The sequence below is a fragment of the Neomonachus schauinslandi genome, chromosome 3 (assembly GCF_002201575.2).
Source record: "Neomonachus schauinslandi chromosome 3, ASM220157v2, whole genome shotgun sequence".
NCBI classification, from domain to species: Eukaryota; Metazoa; Chordata; class Mammalia; order Carnivora; family Phocidae; genus Neomonachus; species Neomonachus schauinslandi.
Window position 1 is genome coordinate 63,433,677 of NC_058405.1, and position 23,127 is coordinate 63,456,803.

At 43.1% G+C, this 23,127-nt stretch overlaps 1 protein-coding gene across 1 annotated transcript; it reads left to right on the forward strand.

The window, feature by feature from the left end:
• Positions 1-335: 335 nt before the first annotated feature.
• STOML3 (stomatin like 3) lies at positions 336-11,761 on the forward strand. Its single transcript, XM_021678197.1, has 8 exons — positions 336-411; positions 1,237-1,389; positions 4,191-4,318; positions 4,400-4,472; positions 7,138-7,220; positions 8,663-8,866; positions 10,369-10,503; positions 11,537-11,761. Exons 1-8 carry the CDS (start codon positions 336-338, stop codon positions 11,759-11,761), a joined length of 1,077 nt encoding a protein of 358 aa, XP_021533872.1.
• Positions 11,762-23,127: the final 11,366 nt, after the last annotated feature.

Consider the following 23,127-nt stretch of genomic DNA (forward strand, 5'->3'; position numbering starts at 1 on the left):
CCCTTCTCTTTCCAGACTGAGGGCAATGTGTCAACTAAACATTCTGCTGTTCTTTGTCCCAGCCGCATGCAGAAGGGAATCCCCACTTATTTCCTAGGAGGCAACGCAGCAGAGACCGGACCTTATTATTACACCTGCCCCTACCGCCTCTCTCCTGCTAGACGTGAACCCTAGTTGGGAAGTTCCCCATCCTTATTCTCCTTTGAGTCCTCAGCTCTAGCCTAGTGCCTGGTGTAGAACAGGCAAAATACTGTCAAATGGATGAATGAGAAACCGGGGGCAATTTGTTGGGGCTGGCAAAACCCAGTTCTCTGCTGTGAAGTAAGCAGACGATGATGGCCATACGGTATTATGACAGCAACTCACAGAAAATACACATCCATGGATTTGGAGAAAGCCGGAGATGGTTAGGTGTGCTAAGGGCTTGCGGGGTTAATGCGGAGCTTGCGTGGGGCCCTTTCCCTCCGCCATCCCCTTAGCCTCCAAGGAAGGCTCTGGAAGCACCCTTGTGGAGGCTGAAGTGAAGGCCATACGGGAGGTTTCTGAAGAGCCTTTGTAACACAATCCCTGCATATCTTTTCAGTCAGAATTGGGATCCTCGGGTCCACTTCCCCACAAGGCTTCCTGGGCTCACCATGAGGGGAGGCTGAAAGATGCCCTCTGCTCAAAGCCTGTGCTGCTGGCCCTGCAGGCAAGCTGACCACTGTGCTCACAGCCCCATTTTAACCGCAGCTAATGACCCCCCCAGGCTCCAGAATCCTCCGTCTCCCGGCGGCAGTGGCCCGGGCGGTCCCGGGCGGTTCTAAAGCTCAAGTGTAAATCTTGGAAGATGACTCATGCCCTCATCTCTTGTCTCAGCATGGTTAGTACCTAAGAGAGCCTCACCCACAGGTGGTCATGCAATGCAAGGACTTGATGGGGCTCCGGAGGAACGCCTACGGGCCAGGACTCAGGTTCTGCCACAAACACTTGCCTTATGCAGCTGGGTGTTCAGGCTGCAGCTGGGTGTTCAGGCTGCAGCTACTCCGGAAATGTCTAGAGCTTGTTCGGGGCATAAAGTGTAACTGGGGTCTTGGTGGAGTCCCAGCTGTTTGTGGGGGTTGCCCTGCCAAAGTCACAGCCCCGGGACACCCCCAAGGCTCCTGAATACCAATGATTGCAGTATCAGCAGCAGGGAAATACACCCCGGGTGGCCGGAACTGTGCTGCCTTCTCAACTCATTCACTGAGATTCCAGGAAATGACAGCTGGTCCCAGAGAGGCGTGTACAAGCACCGTTATGTCAGCCTTGTTGGCAGGGGCAGAAGTACAAGGGACCTTCATGTCCAGTGGCTACGTAAACAGACCCAGGTGCAGGGTGGAGCCGTGTGCGACAGTGAAGAAGAAGGAGGTAGAGCTGCATGTACTGACATGGAAATAGCTCTCAGATATATTCAGTTTTTTAAAAAATAGAAGTGTTGGGGCGCCTGGGTGGCTCAGTCGGTTAAGCGGCTGCCTTTGGTTCAGGTCATGATCCCGGTGTCCCGGATGGAGCCCCGTGTCCTGTCGGGCTCCCTGCTCGGCAGGGAGTCTGCTTCTCCCTCTGCACTCCCGCTGCTTGCACTCTCTCTCTCTCTCAAATAAATAAATAAAATAAAACAGTACAAGTGTTAGAATGGTGCCATAGCTCACCAAATCTACAAATCTAAGCCAAGTGTCTTCTAAGGATAGACATATGTATATAAATACATAGGAATGGCTCTATCATGAAATACACCAAATCAGTAACTATGGGACTTCTCTGGATAAAAGTGGACTAAGGAGAGGATGATCAGGGGGACTTCAGTTTTATCTGTATTGCTTTGATTTTTTTTATTTTATTTTACAATGAGAATGTTTATATACAGGCCATGTCATTACAGTAATTAAAAAAAAAAGCACTAATAGGGGCGCCTGGGTGGCTCAGTCGGTTGGGCGGCTGCCTTCGGCTCAGGTCATGATCCCAGGGTCCTGGGATCGAGCCCCACGTCAGGCTCCCTGCTCAGCAGAGAGCCTGCTTCTCCCTTTCCCTCTGCCTGCCGCTCTGCCTGCTTGAGCTCTCTATCTCTCTGTCAAATAAATAAATTTAAAAAAAAAGCACTAATAAGTAAAATGCAACAAAGATTCTATTAGAATGCACAAAATGTCTTTTTTTTAAAATTTTATTTATTTATTTGAGAGAGCGAGAATGAGAGAGAGAGCATGAGATGGGGGAGGGTCAGAGGGAGAAGCAGACTCCCTGCCGAGCAGGGAGCCCGATGCGGGACTCGATCCAGGGACTCCAGGATCATGACCTGAGCCGAAGGCAGTCGCTTAACTGACTGAGCCACCCAGGCGCCCTGCACAAAATGTCTTTTTATCCTGCATAATGATAGTCCAATCCACCTCACCAGGGTCCAAGGCTTTGGAAGGTGGTATTTTAAAAATATAAACTTTGGGTATGGAGGCAAGTCCTTATTGCTATCGGGTATATCTTTATGTGTATTTAGAGCCCATTAAAGGACATTTGCACAAACCGTTTTTAATACTAAATATGTCACTAAGACGTAGATACTTCCCATCTATGGGTCTGCACTAATTGAGAAAGTACCTGGTGGGTACTGGCACCAGGCATGGGGAAGTAGGCAGCGTCACAGTGTGCTATTGACGAGAGTGCGGATTGGTACAAACTCGTTGAAGGGCACTTAATCATCTAACGAAATTGTAAATACTAATCTCTTTGACCTAACACTTTCCCTGCCTGGCATTTACCCTACATGAGTGTACAAAAACACATTAAAAAGCACTCATCACAGCACTGTTTTAAGAGCAAAATCCTAGAACCCTCCGGAATGTTCATGAACTTATGGCGTGGGCACTGATGAGTCAGGGGCAGTAAAGTGGATAAGTGAGGATGGATGTGAGGTGGTACCAGTTAAACCTGGTGACTTCTGCAGTTGGACAGGGGAGGGGCAGTGATAACCCTGCGTCTCTAACGTGGACAGTAACGTGGATGGTTAGGCACTAATTAAGCTAGGGATAGCATAAGGTGTTGGTGGAGTTATCTGGGTGAAGATATCTAGTACATATAGTTAATTTGGGTGCCTGTGTGGAGAATATGAATCTGTTGGAGGAAGTGTGGGGTGAGGATGGGGGTGGTTGTCAAGAAGAGAACAAGAAGGAATGAGGATTTAAAAGAAGTTGAATGGTGAATAAAAGAATAAAGTAAGAATAAAAGGGTCAGCCAGACTTGTGTGTTCTACAAACTGGAGTTCTAAGACTTGAAAAATTGTGTAATTGAAGTGATTAAGGCTACACAGTTTTAAGTGACTGGAGTATGATTTGAACTTAACACTGCAGGGCAATATTCTTTAAGCCAAAATGCCCTTGTTATCATAATGTGTGATTAGCAAAAAGACTTCCGATGTAATGAGCCAATGTAACAAAATTCCTTGAAAAGTCAGAATTGTCAAATATCAGTGTCTGACAAGTCCCTGTAATATCTGTAAAATGGGAATGAAGTAGTAATATGCATTTACTAATGTAGATATTAATGTATGGACCAAGTGCCATATAAAAAAAAATCTCATTTAGTCCTTGTCAAATCCTTCAAGGTGGTTGACTTCTATCCCCATACTATAGATGGAGAAGTGGAGGCTCAGAAGGATTGAGTGGCTTACCCAAAGCCTACAACACTGGTAGGTAAGAGAGCTCTCATAGAAACTCATACCTCCAGGCTCTTCAAAATGTCTTTCTTGCCATCTTTCTGCCTTTGGGGATAATAGTACCTACCTCTCTACCTCAGAGATTGTCTTCAATTTCAACCTGGAGAATCCTGGGCACCCAGGAATTTGTCTTTTAAAATGGTACCCTAATGATTCTGATGGAGGTAGTCCATCAATTATACACTGGGTAACAGTGTTTTATGTGTTTTGAGGATAATAAACCATTTCATTCTTACTAAATATAATGGTACTTGTTATGATTGATTCTGAGACTTTTCTTGGAAGGGACAGGTCAATTTCAATCTAAAACCCTGAATGAACAGTGTGCGTGTATGTGTGTGTTTACTGCATTTACGGGTGTGCATGGGTTTCGATCTCCTCCTCAGTGCCATCAGGTGTGGCCAGCGCACTGGGTAATAGCCTTACTCATGCAGCTGAATGGCTTTTCTAAGAACCATGTAAGTTACAGGCTTGCTTCCTCCTCATTTCTTAGGCATCAGCAGTAAACGGCTCGGTGTATGTGGCTGGATCCTCTTTTCCCTTTCTTTGTTGCTGATGATCATTACCTTCCCCATCTCCATATGGATGTGCTTGAAGGTAACACCCTGGGAAATAAATTGGGCTCTCTCTGTGAGCTGATGAACCATTAGGACTAAATGCTCTCCCTTAATCCCTTAGATCATTAAGGAGTATGAACGTGCTGTTGTATTCCGACTGGGACGCATCCAAGCTGACAAAGCCAGAGGGCCAGGTAGGACACTGTGGCTGTTCCTGACAAGGATCATGGGCACCTAATACTTAACTGTTGTCATTGAGAAAAATCACAGGAAGCTGGAGCCCTTGCCTGTCTGTACAATGGAAAGAAAGATGTTGTTCCTGTTAGGCAAGTGAACAGGAGTCACCGCTAGACCTCTAGTTTGAGAGGCTGGAAATCCAGCCGTTTCCTAGCATTCCCTCTGAGAGAGTCAGTGAATGGGAGCAAAGCGCGGCTCTGTTACATTGGCCGGACGTCCCTTATTATCAAGACCACTAGATGAATGACTGAAGAATGAAGGGAGGGAGTAAATGGCCAAGATAGATGATTGAGTTACTCTGAGAGAGTATTCTGGGAGCTGGTTTTTGATTCTCACCCTTTGAAAAGAGCTAATGGAAAAGTAAAAGGTAGTTTCTTCTCCTGGCAAGTAGACTAATGGAAATAGGGAGCTAGAAGCTATTGCACAACTCCTTTGGTCAAATGTAGTGTTTCTTTCCATCCCTTTTCTACCTTAGAATGAAGACTGTTCCAAATTCTTCATGTTATAAGAGGATGGGATTTTGGGGGGTGGGGAGCGGACATGGGAAGGTGTTAGGTACTAAAACTCTAGAAGTTAGGTATTGATTTAATTCTCATAACTTCTCTTGGTGTATATGTAGTTGAACAATATGAAATTGCTAATACTTGTTTTTGATTCGTAAGCATGACAATTTCATACGATAAATTCTAGTATTTTGGAAGGAGAGGCCATCACAAATAACATCTTACAAGATACATGAGCAAGAATGGTTATTTGCAATAGTTCTTTAATAACATTTGTTTTTTGCCCTCTATTATGATGTATTTGAGTAAACACATTCTCTTCCCAACTGGACTATAAGCTCTCTGCAGGGCAAGGACTTTCTTAGTCACTGTGGTACTGCATGTGTTCTACACTTGGCCATGCACTATGGTAGGCACTCAGATATCTGTTGCATTAAAAAAAAATATGAGAAATTTCAAAAGCAGAAGCTTGTTAAAGAGGCTCGGTCATTTCAAGTAGTATAATCCTACTTGTCTAATTTCATAAAGGACCTGAGAGGAAAGAGGGCAAGAATGACTTATTATGGATATTCTTATGAGTTCGTCCAAATAGAAGTGTTAGACTCATCCAACTGAGGTATAACAGACCAAGGTTGACCCCTTCCAGGTCATGTTGCATCTGGTGGGGCCAAGCTTCTAAGTTAGAGTAAAACTGGATTTGAGAGAAGTAGACTAGCCATAACTTGGAGGGCTCTAGAGAAAAGTGGATCTCTTTTAAATGAGTTTTCCCAGAAGATTTCACCACTAAATGTCCCAGGATAACTACTCTCGTCATACATGTCTCTGGGGCTAATGAGTTACCTCAGAAAGCCATAAGAGCTAGAGAGAAACAAGCCAAATTGCTAATGGAAAACCTCTCCACTTTTGTAAATTGTAAATTATTCTTTAACAATGAAAGTATTAATAATAAGTGGTGCCACTTCTTGAGCAAGTAATACATATCTGGCACTGTGTTTAGTACTTTATTTCATTATCATGTTGAATCATGCTTAATCTTCACTACCGTCTTCTAGAGATTAACTAACTGAAGCTCAGGAAAGTTATGAGAGTGTTCCCAGGTCACAAGCTAGTAAGGGCGAGGGCTAGGACTTAACCCTCTAGTTTTAGGGGCCACGACCTCAACCAGTGACCTGACACCAAATAAGGAAGTAAATGAAGCAGCAATCCTCACTACAAGTCTCAGGAGAGTTGAGAGACCAAAAGAAAGAAAGCATCTTAGCAGTGTTTTCCTTTGATGTTACCAGCCCTTTGCAAGGTATGCAACTTAAAACCTGTTTCTTCTTTGAAAACGAAAACAACAGCACAAAATCTTTCTGGTGAATGGAAATGGATTGGTGTCCGCATCTTGCTGACATGCTTTGTGGTTCTAACCTTGGTGACTCTTGCTGTAGAGAACATTCACCAGGCTTATGTCAGGGATTCATGCATGGGATCTTCAACTGAATTTTCTTATCCCCCTCCTTCCCCCACTCAGCCCCAAACCCAAATACTTCACAATTCAAAAAGAAGTAAGAGTGTTTATAATTGGAGAATGCCATTATACTTGAACTAGAACACAGCTCTGGAGAAACAGAAAATTGTGAAATACATAGGTTTTAGGGACTCTGAAATCTTGAGAAGATTTTACTTCCACTATTTTTTCAGTGCTATTGAAGATGAATGAGAATGTTGACAGTCATTGATATTTAAGGTAAAAAATCTATTACTTAAATCTTTTGTATAAGTATCTTTAATAAGGACACCAATTTCCAAAATATCCTTTTAAATTAATGTCAAATTCAACACTTGGATAAAGGTAGGTTGAGTGTTTTAAAAATAAAATCTAAAAATTAAATGTCAAGGATCTTTAGCTCTTTACCACAAGATTTTAATTTCTAGGGAACCACTTTTCTTTAGTCACTGACTAGTGGGAGGAACTAATTTTCCCCAAAGTTAGAGGTGTGCATATTGAAGGTCCTCTGAGAAGCATTTGTAGTCCCTTGAAAATAATGTATCGTATAGTTAGGAGACAATTTGTTGCAGTTCGTTTCAATAGGGTAAAAGTTTCAATAGGGTAAAATTCATATTTTCTCTCTCATAGGTTTGATCCTGGTCCTGCCCTGCATAGATGTATTTGTCAAGGTTGATCTCCGAACTGTTACTTGCAACATTCCTCCACAAGAGGTAATGCCGGTTAAAGATATGTCATTAGAAATAAAACCTGTTATCTTCCCTGTTCCACGGACAGTTGATGTTTTACATTGTGTTTTCAAATTATAAGGGACCTGCTTGAGGAGCCCTGGGTAGGTCCTAAAACCACTGGGTTTCGCTTTTCCCATTGAGAATAAAGCCAAGGGCAAGGGCTGGCTTGCTGTAAGACTTGGAATGACTCAGAGGGGAAAGTCCCAGGGAAGATAGAGAAAAGATGCAGTTGGCAGAGAAGCTGGGATGGAGAGCAGTAGCCAAGATGCTTGGCAGAGTCAGATAAGTCGTTGTATAAAGGAGCTGAATTTAATTTGGTGGAGGGTAGGGTTTGGTTAGGATATTATCCTTGCTGTCACCTTTCCAGAAGATTTTTTAGTAAAATCTCTATCATTCACTTTTTTGTGTGTGATTGAATGCAACACAGTGGGTGGGTGTAAGGAAAGAGCACAGAACCCACCTGCATTTGGATTTCAAATAATTCTTTTCAGTTCTTAAAGTATTGTAAATAAATATCCAAGGCCAATAACAGGACAATAGAGAAGAGAAACAGAGTTACTAAGAACCGAAACAATTCAGGAAGAGGAAAGAAAATGTGAGTAGGGCCTACAATGTGGGAGGGCAGAGGTGATGAGAGGATTATGAGTTGATGTTAATTTTCTTCTCTCTGGTACAGGAAACTCAGTCATGACCCAACAATCACATTGCCATGTCACTGGTGGGAATTACAGAGTCCTTACTTTAGGAGTCAGCCTGTGTCATAAGAGAGTTGGAGATGCTTAGTGACCTATCATGGGCCTTTTCTGGCCTCATAGTCCACCGTTCTAGATGGGAGAAGGGAGCTCTAGGTTCTGCTCCTATGGTCCTGCCAGAGAGCTCTCACTGGCCACAAAGCACCTCGTCTCATCATTCAGAATGATTAATGCAAAACCTCGATGAAAGCAAATAGATCTCTCTTTATGTGAATACAGAGCCCGGTCTCTGGTGACATCTATGTTTTCTAAGAAGCACTGCTGTTCATCAAATCTGATAAAAACTGAAAACCAAAAAGATTTCAGGTATCAGGGAAACAAGTGTTCTATCTCTGTGTAGAAGGTAGAATTCCACAAAGTTTCTACTTGCCACATTTTAAAAGAGAAGTGTTTATGCTCCCCATGGCATATCAAGAGCCTCTGCCTGTGGGATGTAAGACTTCCCCAAGATGAAGATGCAGGGCTGGGTACAGACTACCCATGAATAAGGATTTTGTCACCACCTAGGATGACATTATACTCAAGCCAGGGCAGAGTTTGGGTGATGCTGGCATGAGCTGTCATGAATGCTCTCCTCCTGGGGAGAGGGCAAGATCTTAGGCTGGCTGACACTTTGTCAGTCACTGTGACAGTCATAATAAACATGCAATTTTCCCTGTCCTTGCTCTCCAGATCCTCACCAGAGACTCCGTGACTACTCAAGTGGACGGAGTCATCTATTACAGAATCTATAGTGCTGTCTCAGCGGTGGCTAATGTCAACGATGTCCACCAAGCCACATTTCTGCTGGCTCAGACTACTCTGAGAAACGTCTTAGGGACACAGACCCTGTCCCAAATTTTAGCTGGCCGGGAAGAGATCGCCCATAGCATCCAGGTAAAGATGCTGAGAATGAATAGCCTGTGTCATTAGTTCATTTATTTTAATTATCAGTGATGATCAAATATCAGTAGTTCAAAGAATCCCTCTCCCATGCGTGCACGTGCACTCTCACACTCACACACACAGAGCTGCTATAAACACTTGGCTTCAGTTTGTGGTTTTATTCCTTTACAATCACAAGGCGTAGATTGAAATATCTGAGCAGGAGAAGGGGAGCTGTAGGAATTTTACATCTTACCCATTTTCTTTGGAATTCAACATATGAGTTAGCATTGTACACATTAGCCTTTTCTGAAGAGGTTAGCGTCATTTTTAATTCAGGTTACTCATAATTATAACATTGATGAGGATGTTGCAGGTATCCATCTCAACTCTTGCACACCCCAGTTTATAGATGATTACATTTCTGTGTGGTCCTAAATCAAGAATGTTTTGATTCTGAGCCTCCCTGCTGTACGTTAGGAGGGAATTTCAGCTTTGGTCCTTGGCATCTCTTCCAGTGCTTCATGTGGCACAAAGACCCTAAGGCTTTCTGAGATAGTGTTGGTGCTATGTAACTCTCTATATCATTTGTAAGAGCCCCGTGGGTTTGACAGCTCAGATGTTTCCCCTGCCACAGTCTGGTCACCAGCTTCTTGGGAGGTCTCACTGTCTCCCACAGTTCTCTAGAAATCGTGGAAAGGCAAGCAATCGCTTGCCATTTGGTAGTGGAGATCTCTGCCCCTGGCCTCGGAGGGAACTAGCCGTCTGGTCTCACTCTTTCACAAGGCATTCTTTTTCACCCCTCCCTCTGCAGGATAACCCACAGGACATCCTCGGTGGTCTTCAGTTTTACCAAAGGACAAGCATATCTTTGATTTTAGGCTATGGTGCTCTCAAAAAAATATGCCTGGCTACCTGTTTAAAACTGGCCACAGGACAGAGGTTCACTAGGGCAAGGCACAGAGTATCTCAACAAGTACCCAATAGTATTTATTGAGTTACTGTGAGGAATTGGTAGATCTCTTACATGTATTATCTCCAAATCTCATGAAAATCCTGAAAGGAAACCTTTATAGGTGAGAAAACGAAGAATCAGAGAGGTTAAGGAACTGGCCCAGTGATTCACGGCTGCAAATGGCAGAGCCAGGACAAAATCCAGAAGTATCTGAGAAACCCATGCATTGCTGCCCCCTTAATGTCAATGACAAGAAAATGTGGGGTATTTGCTCAACTCTAGAGGGATGGCATATACTTCATTAGGAATAGTTTGGGGGTGAATCCTGATACCTCCTGAAAGATCTGTCAGGTTCTCCTTCTGAATCCTTCCCGGGATTCCCTCAATTCCTGGGAGTGATCAGTAAGAACTCCCGTTCCTTTCCCCAGTTGTCTCACTCCAAATGCTGTGAAGACAAAAGGAGAAGAATATGAGGAATTTCTCTTGCAGATATGAAGCACATCAGAACCTTACATCCCCTGTCTTCTGACCAATGCCCTTTCTTTTGATCTGGAAACAGACCTTACTCGATGATGCTACCGAGCTGTGGGGGATCCGGGTGGCCCGGGTGGAAATCAAAGATGTCCGGATTCCGGTGCAGCTACAGAGGTCCATGGCGGCGGAGGCTGAGGCCACCCGGGAAGCCAGGGCCAGGGTAAGAGCTACTCCGTCTACACTGGAAGGCAAGATGCCTAGCTTTGGAGCAGATAAAAATAGACCTTGAGTGGAAGATCAGGCCTTCTCAAAGATTTCGATAAGAAAAGGGTTTCTTTTTCACAGTTTTTACTGAGAATTTCCTCCTGAATTAAAAGGTAACGGGCAGCTTAGTGTACTTTGAGGAAGTAGGGCAACAGGTCTTGGGACAGGGGCTGCTCAGCAACACGCCCAGTGACTTAGCAAGGTGGGTCCCAGGTCTGGCCGCATTTCAGTCCCCTAGAGATAACTCAACATAGCAAATACTCATTCTCAGGCCTCACCTCACACTCGGTGAAGCTGAGTCTCTTGTGGCTCAGGAATCTACGTTTGTATAAAGCTAGTAATTCTGCTTTTTTTTGGAGGGCGCTTTGACACAGAGCGCGTGAGTGGCCGCGGCTGGGGCAACCGAGGTGCAAATCCGTCTTGGGCAGGAGAGAACTAGAAGGGGAGCCAGCACTTAAGAGAGCCTTCCAGTGGGTGTTCTGAGACCAGCACTTGCTGCTCCTGGTAATCAAGAGCAGAGAGAACTTGAAACAGTCCTTACATTGTAAGGATGAGGCTAAACTGGCAACAGAATAAAAGGAAAAAACATCTCCTAGGATAAGTAAGGACAACAGAGAGAAGCCAGGCGGAGGCCTTGAATTTCAAACTTCTCTGGAGGCTAACGCAGGGGATGGGGGGCTCTGGGGTGATCAGCCTGCATCACTCAGGCGCGGACTGCCCAGGATTTGTTGGGGTTAAAGACGGTGCTTTTATTTTGTTTGCAAAGGAAATCTATGGACTCATAATTTGTAAAAATATCTCCCCGCTTCCTGCAACCTCCTCAAATTCCCCTAATCACATTAGGATGTGAAACTCTCACCCTCGCCAAAGCAGTAACTCCATGAAACCCACAGGCAGGCAGGCATCGATCGGGATGCAGCCAGAAAAAGAGATCCTTAGTCACCGTTGTAAGCCTTTCTTTCTGAGCTCTTTTATTTCTGCCATTTCAGGTCCTTGCAGCGGAAGGAGAAATGAATGCTTCCAAATCTCTGAAGTCAGCCTCCATGGTGCTGACCGAGTCCCCCATAGCCCTGCAGCTGCGTTACCTGCAAACCCTAACCACCGTGGCCTCGGAGAAGAATTCCACCATCGTGTTCCCTCTGCCCATGAGTATCCTGGAGGGCATTGGTGGTGTCAGCTACAATAACCACGAGAAGGTTCCGAACAGAGCCTGAGGTCCTCCTGCTTTCTGTCTCTGGAAAACCCAGCACTTAGAAGTGCTGAGAGTTGCAACATTACTGAAACAGAGGGACGCTGCAGGTGGAGTAGCATTAGTGGGGAAATGCCATAAAGGCTACAGAAAAAAAAAAAAAAAAAGAGGGCTGTGTACTACTTTTATTATTCAAGAGCATAAACAACTGTGCATTATCCTTTTTAGTCTGTTAGCAGGCGTTCCTGACTTGAGGCAGGAACTTTCTTGCAGTAGGGGGAGGAAATCTTTGGGTGACCGTGACTAAGATTTCAGCATTATTTTTGAATGGTTTTAAGAAGCTCTCTAGATAATTTATAAAGTAACATAAACCTCCTATTTATACTAGATATTTGCTTTTTATAATTCCATAGTAACAATTTGCTAAATCTCCAATAATTACAATAAGCGGCTCTACCCCCCCCCCCCCCCCCCCCCGGTATTTGAAATTCTGATTGATTTTAATGTGAAAGTCTGAAGAGGCACCTAGGCTGCGGGCTGCAAACTCATCACCAACCCCCAGGGCAGACTGCTTCCCACTCTCTTGCCGCCCAGCCCCCTGCCTGGAACAGTGCCAATGCTCAGCCTCCCCGCACCTTCGTCAGCGGCTGGGACAGGGCACAGCGCTTACAAGTGAGAATGATGCTAATAACAGGTTCTGTTGGTTGGAATCACTGGGGAACATCATCCTGTGGACTTCATGTTTTCACCCCATTATTAGTCCCAAGAGCCACCAGTAGTCAAGAATTGTTTGTAAACACTATTCACCCCCTCCGAAAAAACCCCGAACTGTTCAAAATAAAGAAGCCATAGAATAGAATATAGATGTGATGTATTTTAAAAATTGCTTTGTCAGAGATTCTTTTGTTGCCATGGTACAATTTTCTTTTGAGTTCTATTTTGAGCAAAGGGCTAGGATTTTTTGTTACCGTTTATTGAATGTCGGCTATGTGTTAACACCATGCTCAGCCCTTTATGGATGCCGAGAAGTATCTTTATTTTGCAGATGAGAAAGTGATGTCAAGAGGTTGAATAACTTGCCCAAGATCCTGCAGCTAGTTTTGGGTTAGGATTTAAAACAAGGTCTGACTCCAAAGTCCTTGCTCTTAAACATCATCGAGGTTTACTTGGGGCAGGTGGGAGGGGGCGGGGATAGAGCCCTCCCATTCTATTTTTGCCTTTCAGGTTCTGGAAGTGTGGGGACCCACTATAGTTTTTCATTGTGTCCAGGACTGTGAGAGCATGCACACACATGTGCACACGCTCCCCACCCATCTCATGCTCCTTTTCACACTGCACATGTACTTCCTGTATAATCCCCCACCCTCACATTCCCCCCCAACACACACCCCCAGCTCTGCTCACATCCCCTCCATATGCTCCCCTCACACACATCCTGTATAGGATGTATAGATATTAGTTGTATATAAATGTAAAACAGGGATTGCATTCTGCCTTTGTTTTTGTTTTGTTTTGTTTTAAAGACTTTATATTTATTTATTTGTCAGAGAGAGGGGGAAAGTGTGAGTGAGCAAAAAGCAGGGGGAGTGGAAGGCAGAAGGAGAAGCAGGCTCCTGGAGCGCAAGGAGCCCGATACAGGACTCGAACCCAGGACCCTGGGATCATGACCTGAGCCAAAGGCAGACGCTTAATTGACTGAGCCACCCAGGCATCCCTGCCTTTGGTTTTGTAACCTGCTTTTTTTCATGAAACCGTATCATATTTGATATGAATTCTGGACAATTCACAGTTAATAAATTTTTCAGTAGATTCTAATGACTCTATAACTCTAGCACTCATTTTTAACTCACTGAGGTTCATATTTTTCCTTATAAGCTAAATACTTGCATTTCAACAAAAACTGGGAACGGAAACCTATCACAGCTCACACACACCAGCCAGAATCTGAGTCGATGACGTCACACCATGTAGACGCTTAGCCAGTGACCGTACATCTGATGAACAGTGAGTGGTGCAGAGACTGACCACAGGACACTGAGGGTCACCTGAGGGGTAGGCCCTATTTGTACAGGGACATTTTGTGAGTGCACTTCCTACCCTGTTCCAGAAACCCACACTTATTACTTCTTTTGGTTTCCACGATTGCACTAAAAATGCAAATCTTTCCTGTCAATGTACAGCAAACTCTAAACCAGTGGTTCTCCCTGAAGGTCATGGTTCTCTCACTCATTAGAAACTCTTTTTTGAAACACACAGCCCACTGGCATTCCCCTAGGGCCATCCCCCTGGGGTGGGAATAGGGGTGTGAGGTGATTCAGAATCTCTGGGGCTGTGCAGATGTGTTTTTTTGCTTGTTTGTTTGTTTTTAAATTGTGTGTTTTCCATTTTTTTTAAAGATTTTATTTATTTATTTGAGAGAGAGAGCACCCATGAGTGGGGGGAGGGGCAGAGGGAGAGGGAGAAGCAGACTCCCCGCTGAGCAGGCAGGCCAACAAGGGGCTGATCCCAGGACCCTGAGATCATGACCTGAGCCTAAGGCAGATGCTTAACAGACTGAGCCACCCAGGTGCCCTGTGCAGATGTGGTTTGAAAGCTCTCTGAGAGATTCAAATTACTACATCCCTCCTGCATTAAGCCTCATTAATTCTTCAGGATTGCAATAGGTCATTTATTACATCAGTTACTAAGGGCTGACTAAAGAAATCTCCTTTGAAAGGAAGTATTTTGGGGGGTGAATGGCATAGAAGAATCAGGGAAGGTCACAGCTCTCCTGGAATGTGACTGCTAAAGACGATATTCAAAACACAGTCGTCACCCCCACTTGCCCCCCCTCCAGCTCCCAGAGTTAGGGTGATAGGGTGAGGTTTGTTTTCCTTTTAGGGGGGTGGTAGCTGGAAGGGCCAGGCAGAGGAAATAGCCTCTTAGAGAGAGGGAAGCATCCGGTCTCTTTAGATGCAGGCTTGGATCACAGTAATCCCCAAAAAGATTTAAGCCAGCACAAATGACCTCTGCTGGTGCTTTTCCTGTTTTAGCAGCAGGTATGGTGTGGCATTGATCGGAGTGTCTAGGCAGCGTCCGAAGTCCCCAGGTGTCCCCGGCTTTGATTGCCCTTTAGATGCTGGGCCAATACAATGGTATCGCACCCACTGGTCCTGAGGTGTATTTGGCTGTGCCTGACCTTGGAACAGGGATCCCTGGAGGGGTGATCTCTTTCCAAAGTCTTAAATGGGAAATCGTAGGGAAGGGGCAAGACCCCCCCTTTGCTCTTGCTGTAATCCCTGCCTCCCCTCCCCCCAATCAGCTTCCCAGCCTCCCAGCCTCTCCCTCTCTCTCTCAGCCTGTCTTTCCCACAATCCCTCGATACTAGAATAGGTAGGCTTTTACCCCTTTCTCTTCCTGTCAGGACTTCCCTTACACAAAACCTGACTCTGGTTTTCAAAGTCTTTGTTCTCACTGCTCTGATTTTGGGTGTAATTAAATACCCTGGGCTCCAGATAAAAGATCCCAGCTCTTCTTCTGGAGTTTACTTTAACTCTGCCCCTACGATTCAAAACAAGCTAGCCAATTCCTAGAGATTTGTGCCTTTCATAGGCAGACTAAACTATCCAGAGCCCCTACCCCCAACTGCCATCTTTATCTGCCTCCCACTCTCTGGCCTACTATCCAACTGCCCGATCCCCCAAGGGCCAGGTACCAGCCAACTAGGGAGAGCCCTATGCCCTAGACCCCATTGGAATTACTCAGATTGGCTAATCCTCATTCCTGTTTACCCTGCCTTGGCTGTTTCTGCCCATGGAAACTACAAGAAAGTCTCTTGCCCACACCTTCTCTTGTTCCCTCTGCCTCATGACTGACCCTGGCGCATCCTTGTGTGTGGCCCCTCTGGTGTAATAGGTCAGCTCCCTTTGGAATCTGTGAGCATACTAAGCTTTCTTTTCAATGGCAATTGTTTTTTTGATCCTTTGGCCTTGTCATATCTGAATAATAACAAAATCTACATTTAAAAAATACCAAGTCATGAACCTGGGGTTCTCATCTCCGTAGAGAAAGTACTTCTCTCTAATTCACCTACACAGAGCAGACACCTGTTGTTGTTAGAGAAAGTACTTCTCTCTAATTCACCTACACAGAGCAGACACCTGTTGTTGTTTTAAAGATTTATTTATTTATTTATTTGAGAGAGAATGAGAGAGAGGGAGAGAGAGAGAATGAGGAGAGGTGCAGAGGGCAAGGGAGAGAATTTCCAGCACACTCCGTGCTGAGTGAGAAGCCTGATGTGGGGCTCGATCTCATGATTCTGAGATCATGACCTGAGCTGAAACCAAGAGTCGGACGCTCATCCGACTGAGCCACCCAGGCAGCTCAGGGCAGGCACCTGTTTTAATGTGCATGAAGTGTCTCTGAAGATAATATACTGTGTAGGTCATACCCACAGAAAATCGTATGTTTGTAAATTATAAACAGAACTTCTTTGAATCGGGCCACTGCCTTCGAGGCCTTCTCTGATGACACTTGAGTATCACCAGTGCCTCTTGATTTAGTGGTCTCTTTAGAATTCAAGCCAAGTGGTGGTGAAGTGTGCAGGGGGATGGGGCTCCTGCAGAACCGTCAGGCCACGGCCACCGTATGTTGTAATGCAGCCTATGTTTCAGACTCATCGTCTTCTGAATGGTCTCAACTCGGAGGAAATCCTGGGGAAATATTTGTACCTCTTTTTGCATACGCCCTTCTCCAAATGTTCTCCCCCTGGTGAGTACCCTGCATCATCTCTGACCTGCCTCAACTTCCTTTGGATATTCTTACTCTGTCCCATAACCTTCTCTGCCACCTTTAACCACTTTGCAATTAGTCACATTTAAATTTCTAGGATGAGATCTCAGCATCTTGAAATGCTTTGCAGTCTGTTAGGAGTAGGATTTTCAAAAATTGCTGTCAATCTTCCTCTGCAGCAGCTTCCTGGCCTGGCTGCTGGGTGTGTGCGGGGGAATCAGTACTTTGTGGGCTCAGATGGGCCCAACTCTGTTCCTGATGATTTCCCCCCCACCCCACCCCGCCCCGCCTTAGTCAGGTCTACCTTCACTCATTCTGATTTGGGGAGTTTTCCCTTAAATTGGGTGCCTCTGGGGTGACTGTGACTTTATGACAGGGAGATCTTATCTCCCAGTTAATACCCAGGTGTGGCTGGATCATGAATCTTCCCTTCCTTGGTCCCTTTCCCTAACTTCCTGAAGGCCAGGCTTTCTCTGTAGCAGCTTGGAAATTTCCTAGCACACAGGCTCTTTTCTTTTCTTCTGTAATGAAGATGGATCGAGCCCCTCATTTCTGTAGCTGATCACAGATTTCTGCTATAACACGGCCATTTCCTCCCCCAACCCTCCACTCTACCTTCTCTTGTGCATTTGGCCCTTTTCTTGGGATTATCCTTCAACAGCTATAAGAGGCTGTCCTTACATTTCCTTCTGGTATTCACGGATGGTATTAAATTTCCTTCTGGTGGCCACCTACTAAAAATCTGACCATATAATAAATCAAATGATCACTGACTTGAGTGAAGTTTGCTTAAAGGTGACTGGTCTACCTTGTCAGGGAAGCTCCCCAGCAATGGATCCGATCAGTGGATTCATCCTGATTAGTAGGATTCATATCTGTAGTAGGGTCTAGTAGGGTCTAGACACCCTGGGACAGAGCTACTCACCTAAATATATGGTTTCCTTTAAGTATACATTGCCCCTGGCAGGCCTGTGTCAGCACCTGCTACAACTGGCCAGTAAGCGCTAAGATCCTGCAGGTAGATCCTGGCGAGGAGCCACAAGATTTTGCCATCGGCATCAGAGAGGTACGGGGAGCACAGGTCCCATTCTGGAAGCCTGCAGGAGCTTAGGCTTCAGACCCAGAATGAAAATAACAGACACTCATTGCAGACTACACGAATTCTTGGATTGTAGTGTAAATCAAAGTTGCAGAAGGAACCACAAAAACTCGACCACGTTAACATATTTACATTTACATGGGCTTTATTTATATTAAACATGTGATATATTTCGAAGGAAAACAGTGGTACTTACGCAACACAAGTGGCAGCAAGAATTATTTTAGACACGGATGGAAGACTGAATGGCTACAAATTATTGGCATAATTGGTTTCCCAGGGATAAGCTTCAACAGCCAGCAAACATGAAGTACCCCAGTAAATAAACAACAACAACAAAAACTAGACCCTGTTCGTTTTTGAAGAATTCCCATGGGAAAATCACAAAGGCCATTAAGCTCTGCAAATAATTCCATTACACACAGATATGTCACTCAGTGGCTAGATAAATATAAATTTACTGTTTTGGAAGGCTTTGGGGAAGGAAGCAGGAACTTAATACAATTATCAAACACACAACTCCTTGTCCAGGCTGAAGTTTTCTTTTAGAGACAAATGGGCTTAAAAAATACCTTGCCAAAAACTTGAATCCCTGAAACCACAGAAAGAGACTAGGCTTTGTACTTCTTTTTGTAATGGGCTTAATTTGGGCCCTTACAGAGATTATCTTTTATTTTTACCAGTAATTGCTTGTCTATATCTTAAGCGATTTGTATTACAATGCTCTTTATTATTAATGGTAGTTCTTAAAAATTCACAGTTCTCTCTTTTCGTTCTTCTTTTCTAAGGCACAATACTGACAATTCTTATGCAAAGGGACGATCCAAACTTTGGAAAAATAAATATCTGTAGTAGAGATTCACTTAGAGTATTCAAGGAATCATGCAATCAGCGTAGGCAACATCTGGCTCATAGTGAAAGGAACACTGTGCATTTAATAATTACAATTTAAAACACTTCAATGCTGTTAACATTTTAACAGTTTTTTTTTTATTTTGCCATTTATTTCATTGCAAAGTATTCAATCATGCAAAACAACTTCATATATGTGACCTCTGGCCTTTTATTTTTGTTCAGTTAAACCTTTAAAGGGATTTTGTGTGTGTGTCTTAAATGTCAGTGTTGAACCTTCATTGAGAGAAAATCAAAGCACAGATTGTCATCACATTATTCAATATGATGTTTTTGATCTTTTGAAGGGAGTTCTTCTCTCCATCATCTAAAAGCCTTAACATTTGATAAAGAAGGGACACTGCCCAAGTGCTGGGCTCACTTACTAGCTTTCAGATGAATGAGAATGCTAATTACGTAGTGTAAATGGCAATGGTTTCCAAACTAAAAGGGAAGCATTGCTGGAAGAATGATAAAGAAATCTCAGAGGAAGAAAAAAAAAAACCCTAGTCTGTGCCAGAGAGGAACCAAGGAAGGAAGAAAGGGAGGGAGGGAGGAAGGAAGGAAGGAAAAGTAGAAGAAGACGTCATTGCTACAGCAGGGTTTTGGTTTTGGTTTTTTTTCTTTTGCTCTTAAGCAAAACACAATACTAAAAAAAAAAACAACATACAAACAGATATCAGGAAAAGGTAACAAATGTACTTGAAAGATAAGGAAGACAGCAAAACTGTTTAAAAGTCTGCCAATTCAATATTCTGATTTGTTTTCCTGATAAAATTAAATTCGAGAGAGGCTCACATTAGTATAGTTTGTTTTATCAACTTCAGTTCTCTCTTGAGCTTTCTTTTATCTATAAAGTTTCTGTATAATCTTTCCAGGGAAAACTGTAGGAAAATACCATGCACTTCTATTTTAGAATCTCTTATTAAAAGCAAAATAACTACCAAAATCTCAGTCTTTCATTTTTAACGTCAAAGGATATGGCAACAAGGAGAAATAGACAGTGAGGGAAACTTTGAACCTATTGATAGTATTTTCTGAAAATTTTTATGTCATTACCAGGCAACACTGGAATCAATTCTAAGAAAAATCTTAAGGAAACATAGTAACCTTTGAACATTATAATGTCAAAGAAAATCCCACGACAGTATGTTTACACAAATGACCATTCTGTTGACCTTCTTGAAAATCTCCACATGTACCATTTCAGTTAAAACTGTATTTAGGGTCATCTTTTTCTAGAAATGAGATCTTTGGTTGTTTTTATATGCAAACGTGCCTGTGTGCATGCCAGATAATAGTCGTATTTCTAATTCTCTGCCAAATTACACATTTCTAAGCCATGGCCATCGGACTGATTGAACACTTACGCCCTATTGATCATTTGCCCTACGGTTAGTAAAGACACCTGTCTTCTTCCTTTTGTTATTGCTCTCCTGTCTAGAAGAAACGAAAGAGTTTCAAAGAATCATAGCTCCCTTGTTTTCAAATGAATACAATTATGTAAATTTCAAATTTGTAAAACACTTGAATCTTTAAAAATTCTTTTTTCTTTTTCTTTTAAGGGCTAAATTGGTTTCTAAGTCAAAACTAAGTAGATATTTTCAAAATAGTAGCAGAAATCAAATTTCCAACTTTAAAAATCTAAATGTCATTACATTTTGCTGTTATTGCTACTTTATCGTTTCTCAATCTAGGACTATTTTAACCCTTAGCACTGATTTATACGAGGAGAGGCTCCGTGATTTTCACGCAGGTCCATTTCCATTTTCAAAGTTGACCGTGGAGTTGGTACCCTGGAAAAGACTTAGAGGTATGATGACTTGATAAAGAAGTTGTTTGCTGCTTATAGAACTAAATCCCTTCATCCTGAGCCTAGAGTTGGTCCTTCATATCACAAATGCTATGCGGTAGCATGGCAGAGGAATTCTAGTTGACCTTCACTCATACTGTTCAAACACTGTGGATGCTTGTGGGAGGGTGCACTTCAGGAGCTGTTGGGGATATGCATGGAAGGGAACAAGAATTTATGTGCTATATCCCATTCTTGGAATAAAGTGGGCCTGTCTTCCATTAAGAGGAAAAGAATATGCCAGGCTACCCATATCCCTGTAATATACCCTCTCTGTGTAGATTTGTGAAGGCAATTCCATTTAAATTATTGATTTGAAATAATTTGCCTTAGATCTGTGATCACAATGATCCATAACGTGGGGTTCTTTTAGATGAAAAAGAGTAGACTCCACTGTTGATGCTCTGGAGAGAGTTTTAAGTTGTGGTTCACAGACATGCCTGGCTTGTTCTTGGGTCCAGGGCAGAACCCAATGCAAACGTTGATCACTCTTGTCTAAAGGAAGAGCCACATTTGATTATAACCTGCCCAAGACCAGGCAGGACATCTTGGTTTCTATGTAATCTCTCAAAGTGGCTAGTCCTAGGTGAGCATTTAGTAAATGTTAACAGAGGGACTGAATTGGAAGAAATAAAACCATCATTAAAACGTAATTACGTACTGTAATGTTTCATAGTTCATATGCTGGGAGAGCTGCTAAGGCTCCATATATATTTTTGTGCTTTGAGTTTACTCTGCAATACAATTTCAATTATATAGTTTTAATTAGCATCAGAAGCTACTGGGTATCTAAGGAGTTATTATAGCTTACATCCCATTGTCTATGGGAAGTTATTTTATGTAATTGTTCTGATAATACCAGCATAAATGTCTAAAAACAAAATATTAGGGAAAAGCGTCTGTTTTATTGAACAATAAAGCATTTTTCCCTGATTCTTTTTTCCACTAGAGAGTTTTTTTATGATTAATGTATGTAAAATCACACATTAAATAAATAGATAAAGAGAATGATGCCGAAATTCAAGCACTTTATACTTAAGAAACCTATATCTGCCTATTTCCCACAGACTCTGTTTTCAAGGGGAGGAAGGAAAGGGAGAGAAAGAGAGAAGGAATGGGCAGAGAGGAAGAAACTTTTCTTTGTTAGGAAAGGATAGACATGTTCTGTATTTTATAAGCCCTCCAATTCATATATGCCAGTCTCATTAGAAAAACTAATTGTAGAGTGAAATTTGATATAAAATCAGTGTGGCCCAAAGGCTCCAAACAGACTTGTTGTAATGATGCTTCACTGATTACTATATTCAGTGACAGAGATGATCAAGATTGCACAAGAGTCAGGCTCTGAAGCATCCAAACTACTAAAGGAACATGAAGTCAATCGCGAGTACTTGCTCTAACAGCCTAAGTGAATTGAACCCAGTGCTAAGTCATGAAAAGTCCACACACTATTTGAAGCGACTTAACTCATGCTCACTCCTAGACAAGTTATGAGGTAGCTGAAAAAGTAGCAAAGCATCTTCCAGAAGGCAAAGCAAAAGAAAAGGGGATAATTATGAAAGCATCAATGTTTGACAAATGAACTCCTGGGCTATACAGTACTTTATATAAGTCCTTTGGGGGACCTTTGAGTTATAGGTGATATCTGTAAATTCCCCAAAAAGGAGACTCCAGTCTACCATATTCTTTGAAAGACTTTGAATGTGAAGTGCAGAGCTGCCCAAAAGAAGAGAGGCGAGCATTAGACACTTTTCACCTCTCTCTCAGCACCAGTGTAGATTCCTTTTTTTCAGTAAAGAGATGGCTGGTGCCCACGGACACCAGATAAGATCCATTCCACTAGGATGTCCAGTGTGGCCAGGCTAGGAACGCAAGTAAAAAGATTTCAGGCAACACCTGAGGGTGAGTTAGCCCTTACGTACAGTTCTTTTTCTCCTGACCCTAATTTTTGCTTGGAATACATTCACTAGCTTTTGGAAGATTGGTCATTAGACTACTGACATTTTCCTTCGCTTTCCAACCAAAATTTCTGCCATTTGGTGAGAGTATATTTTTTTCAGAAAGGCGACGGGAGCCTTGCCAAGCAAGCTCACTAAGTTTCTTGATTTTTAACACTGTAAGCAGCGTTACACGTTATTTTTTCAGATACTGAGAGGGACCTCACTGCATCAGCTCACTGAACTGGAGATGTCAAAGAATGCTGCTTTCCTCCTGGATCAAAGAAGATGGCAACCTCCAAGGCCATCTCTGGAATGACAGTTGCAGAGGTTCCCATTTTCAGAACCAGAGGCTGATTAGAAGGCTAATAAAATGCCCTATGGCCAATTTAAGTTCTGGACATTGTTTGTGTGGTTATGCTACTCTGAGGGTTAACCTCATGTATCATCTGTCAGAATGGTCTTTAATTCCATAAAGTACGTAGAAGAGGCACTTTGGTTAAACACATGATATTAATAAATACCACTTTCTCCCTCCACCACCTGTAATGATATTTCTCATTATCATTGATGGGTTCAATACTGCAAATATCTAGGCTCAGTTCTTAGAGAACATTGTCTTATAAATGTGAATCTATCTCTATAGCATTTCTTCATCATCAAAACGCCACCAACCCTCTCGTTTCCCACAAATGTTGAGCACCAATAAGGTACGCTATCATGCAAGAACTCGACTATTTCTCACTATGTAACAGGAAAGTCTTTCTTCGACAATCTCTTCCAGACTTAACATATTCTTTGGTTTAATTTAAAGTTAAATAAGCAAATAAAATAAGGAGGCT

Bases quoted from the DNA above. Each gene is read 5' to 3' on its own strand.
- STOML3 (XM_021678197.1), top strand. From the start codon at position 336: ATGGCCATACGGTATTATGACAGCAACTCACAGAAAATACACATCCAT. The intron at 4,473-7,137 runs GTAGGACACTGT...TCTCTCTCATAG, and splicing joins TGACAAAGCCAGAGGGCCAG to GTTTGATCCTGGTCCTGCCC. The intron at 8,867-10,368 runs GTAAAGATGCTG...ATCTGGAAACAG, and splicing joins AGATCGCCCATAGCATCCAG to ACCTTACTCGATGATGCTAC.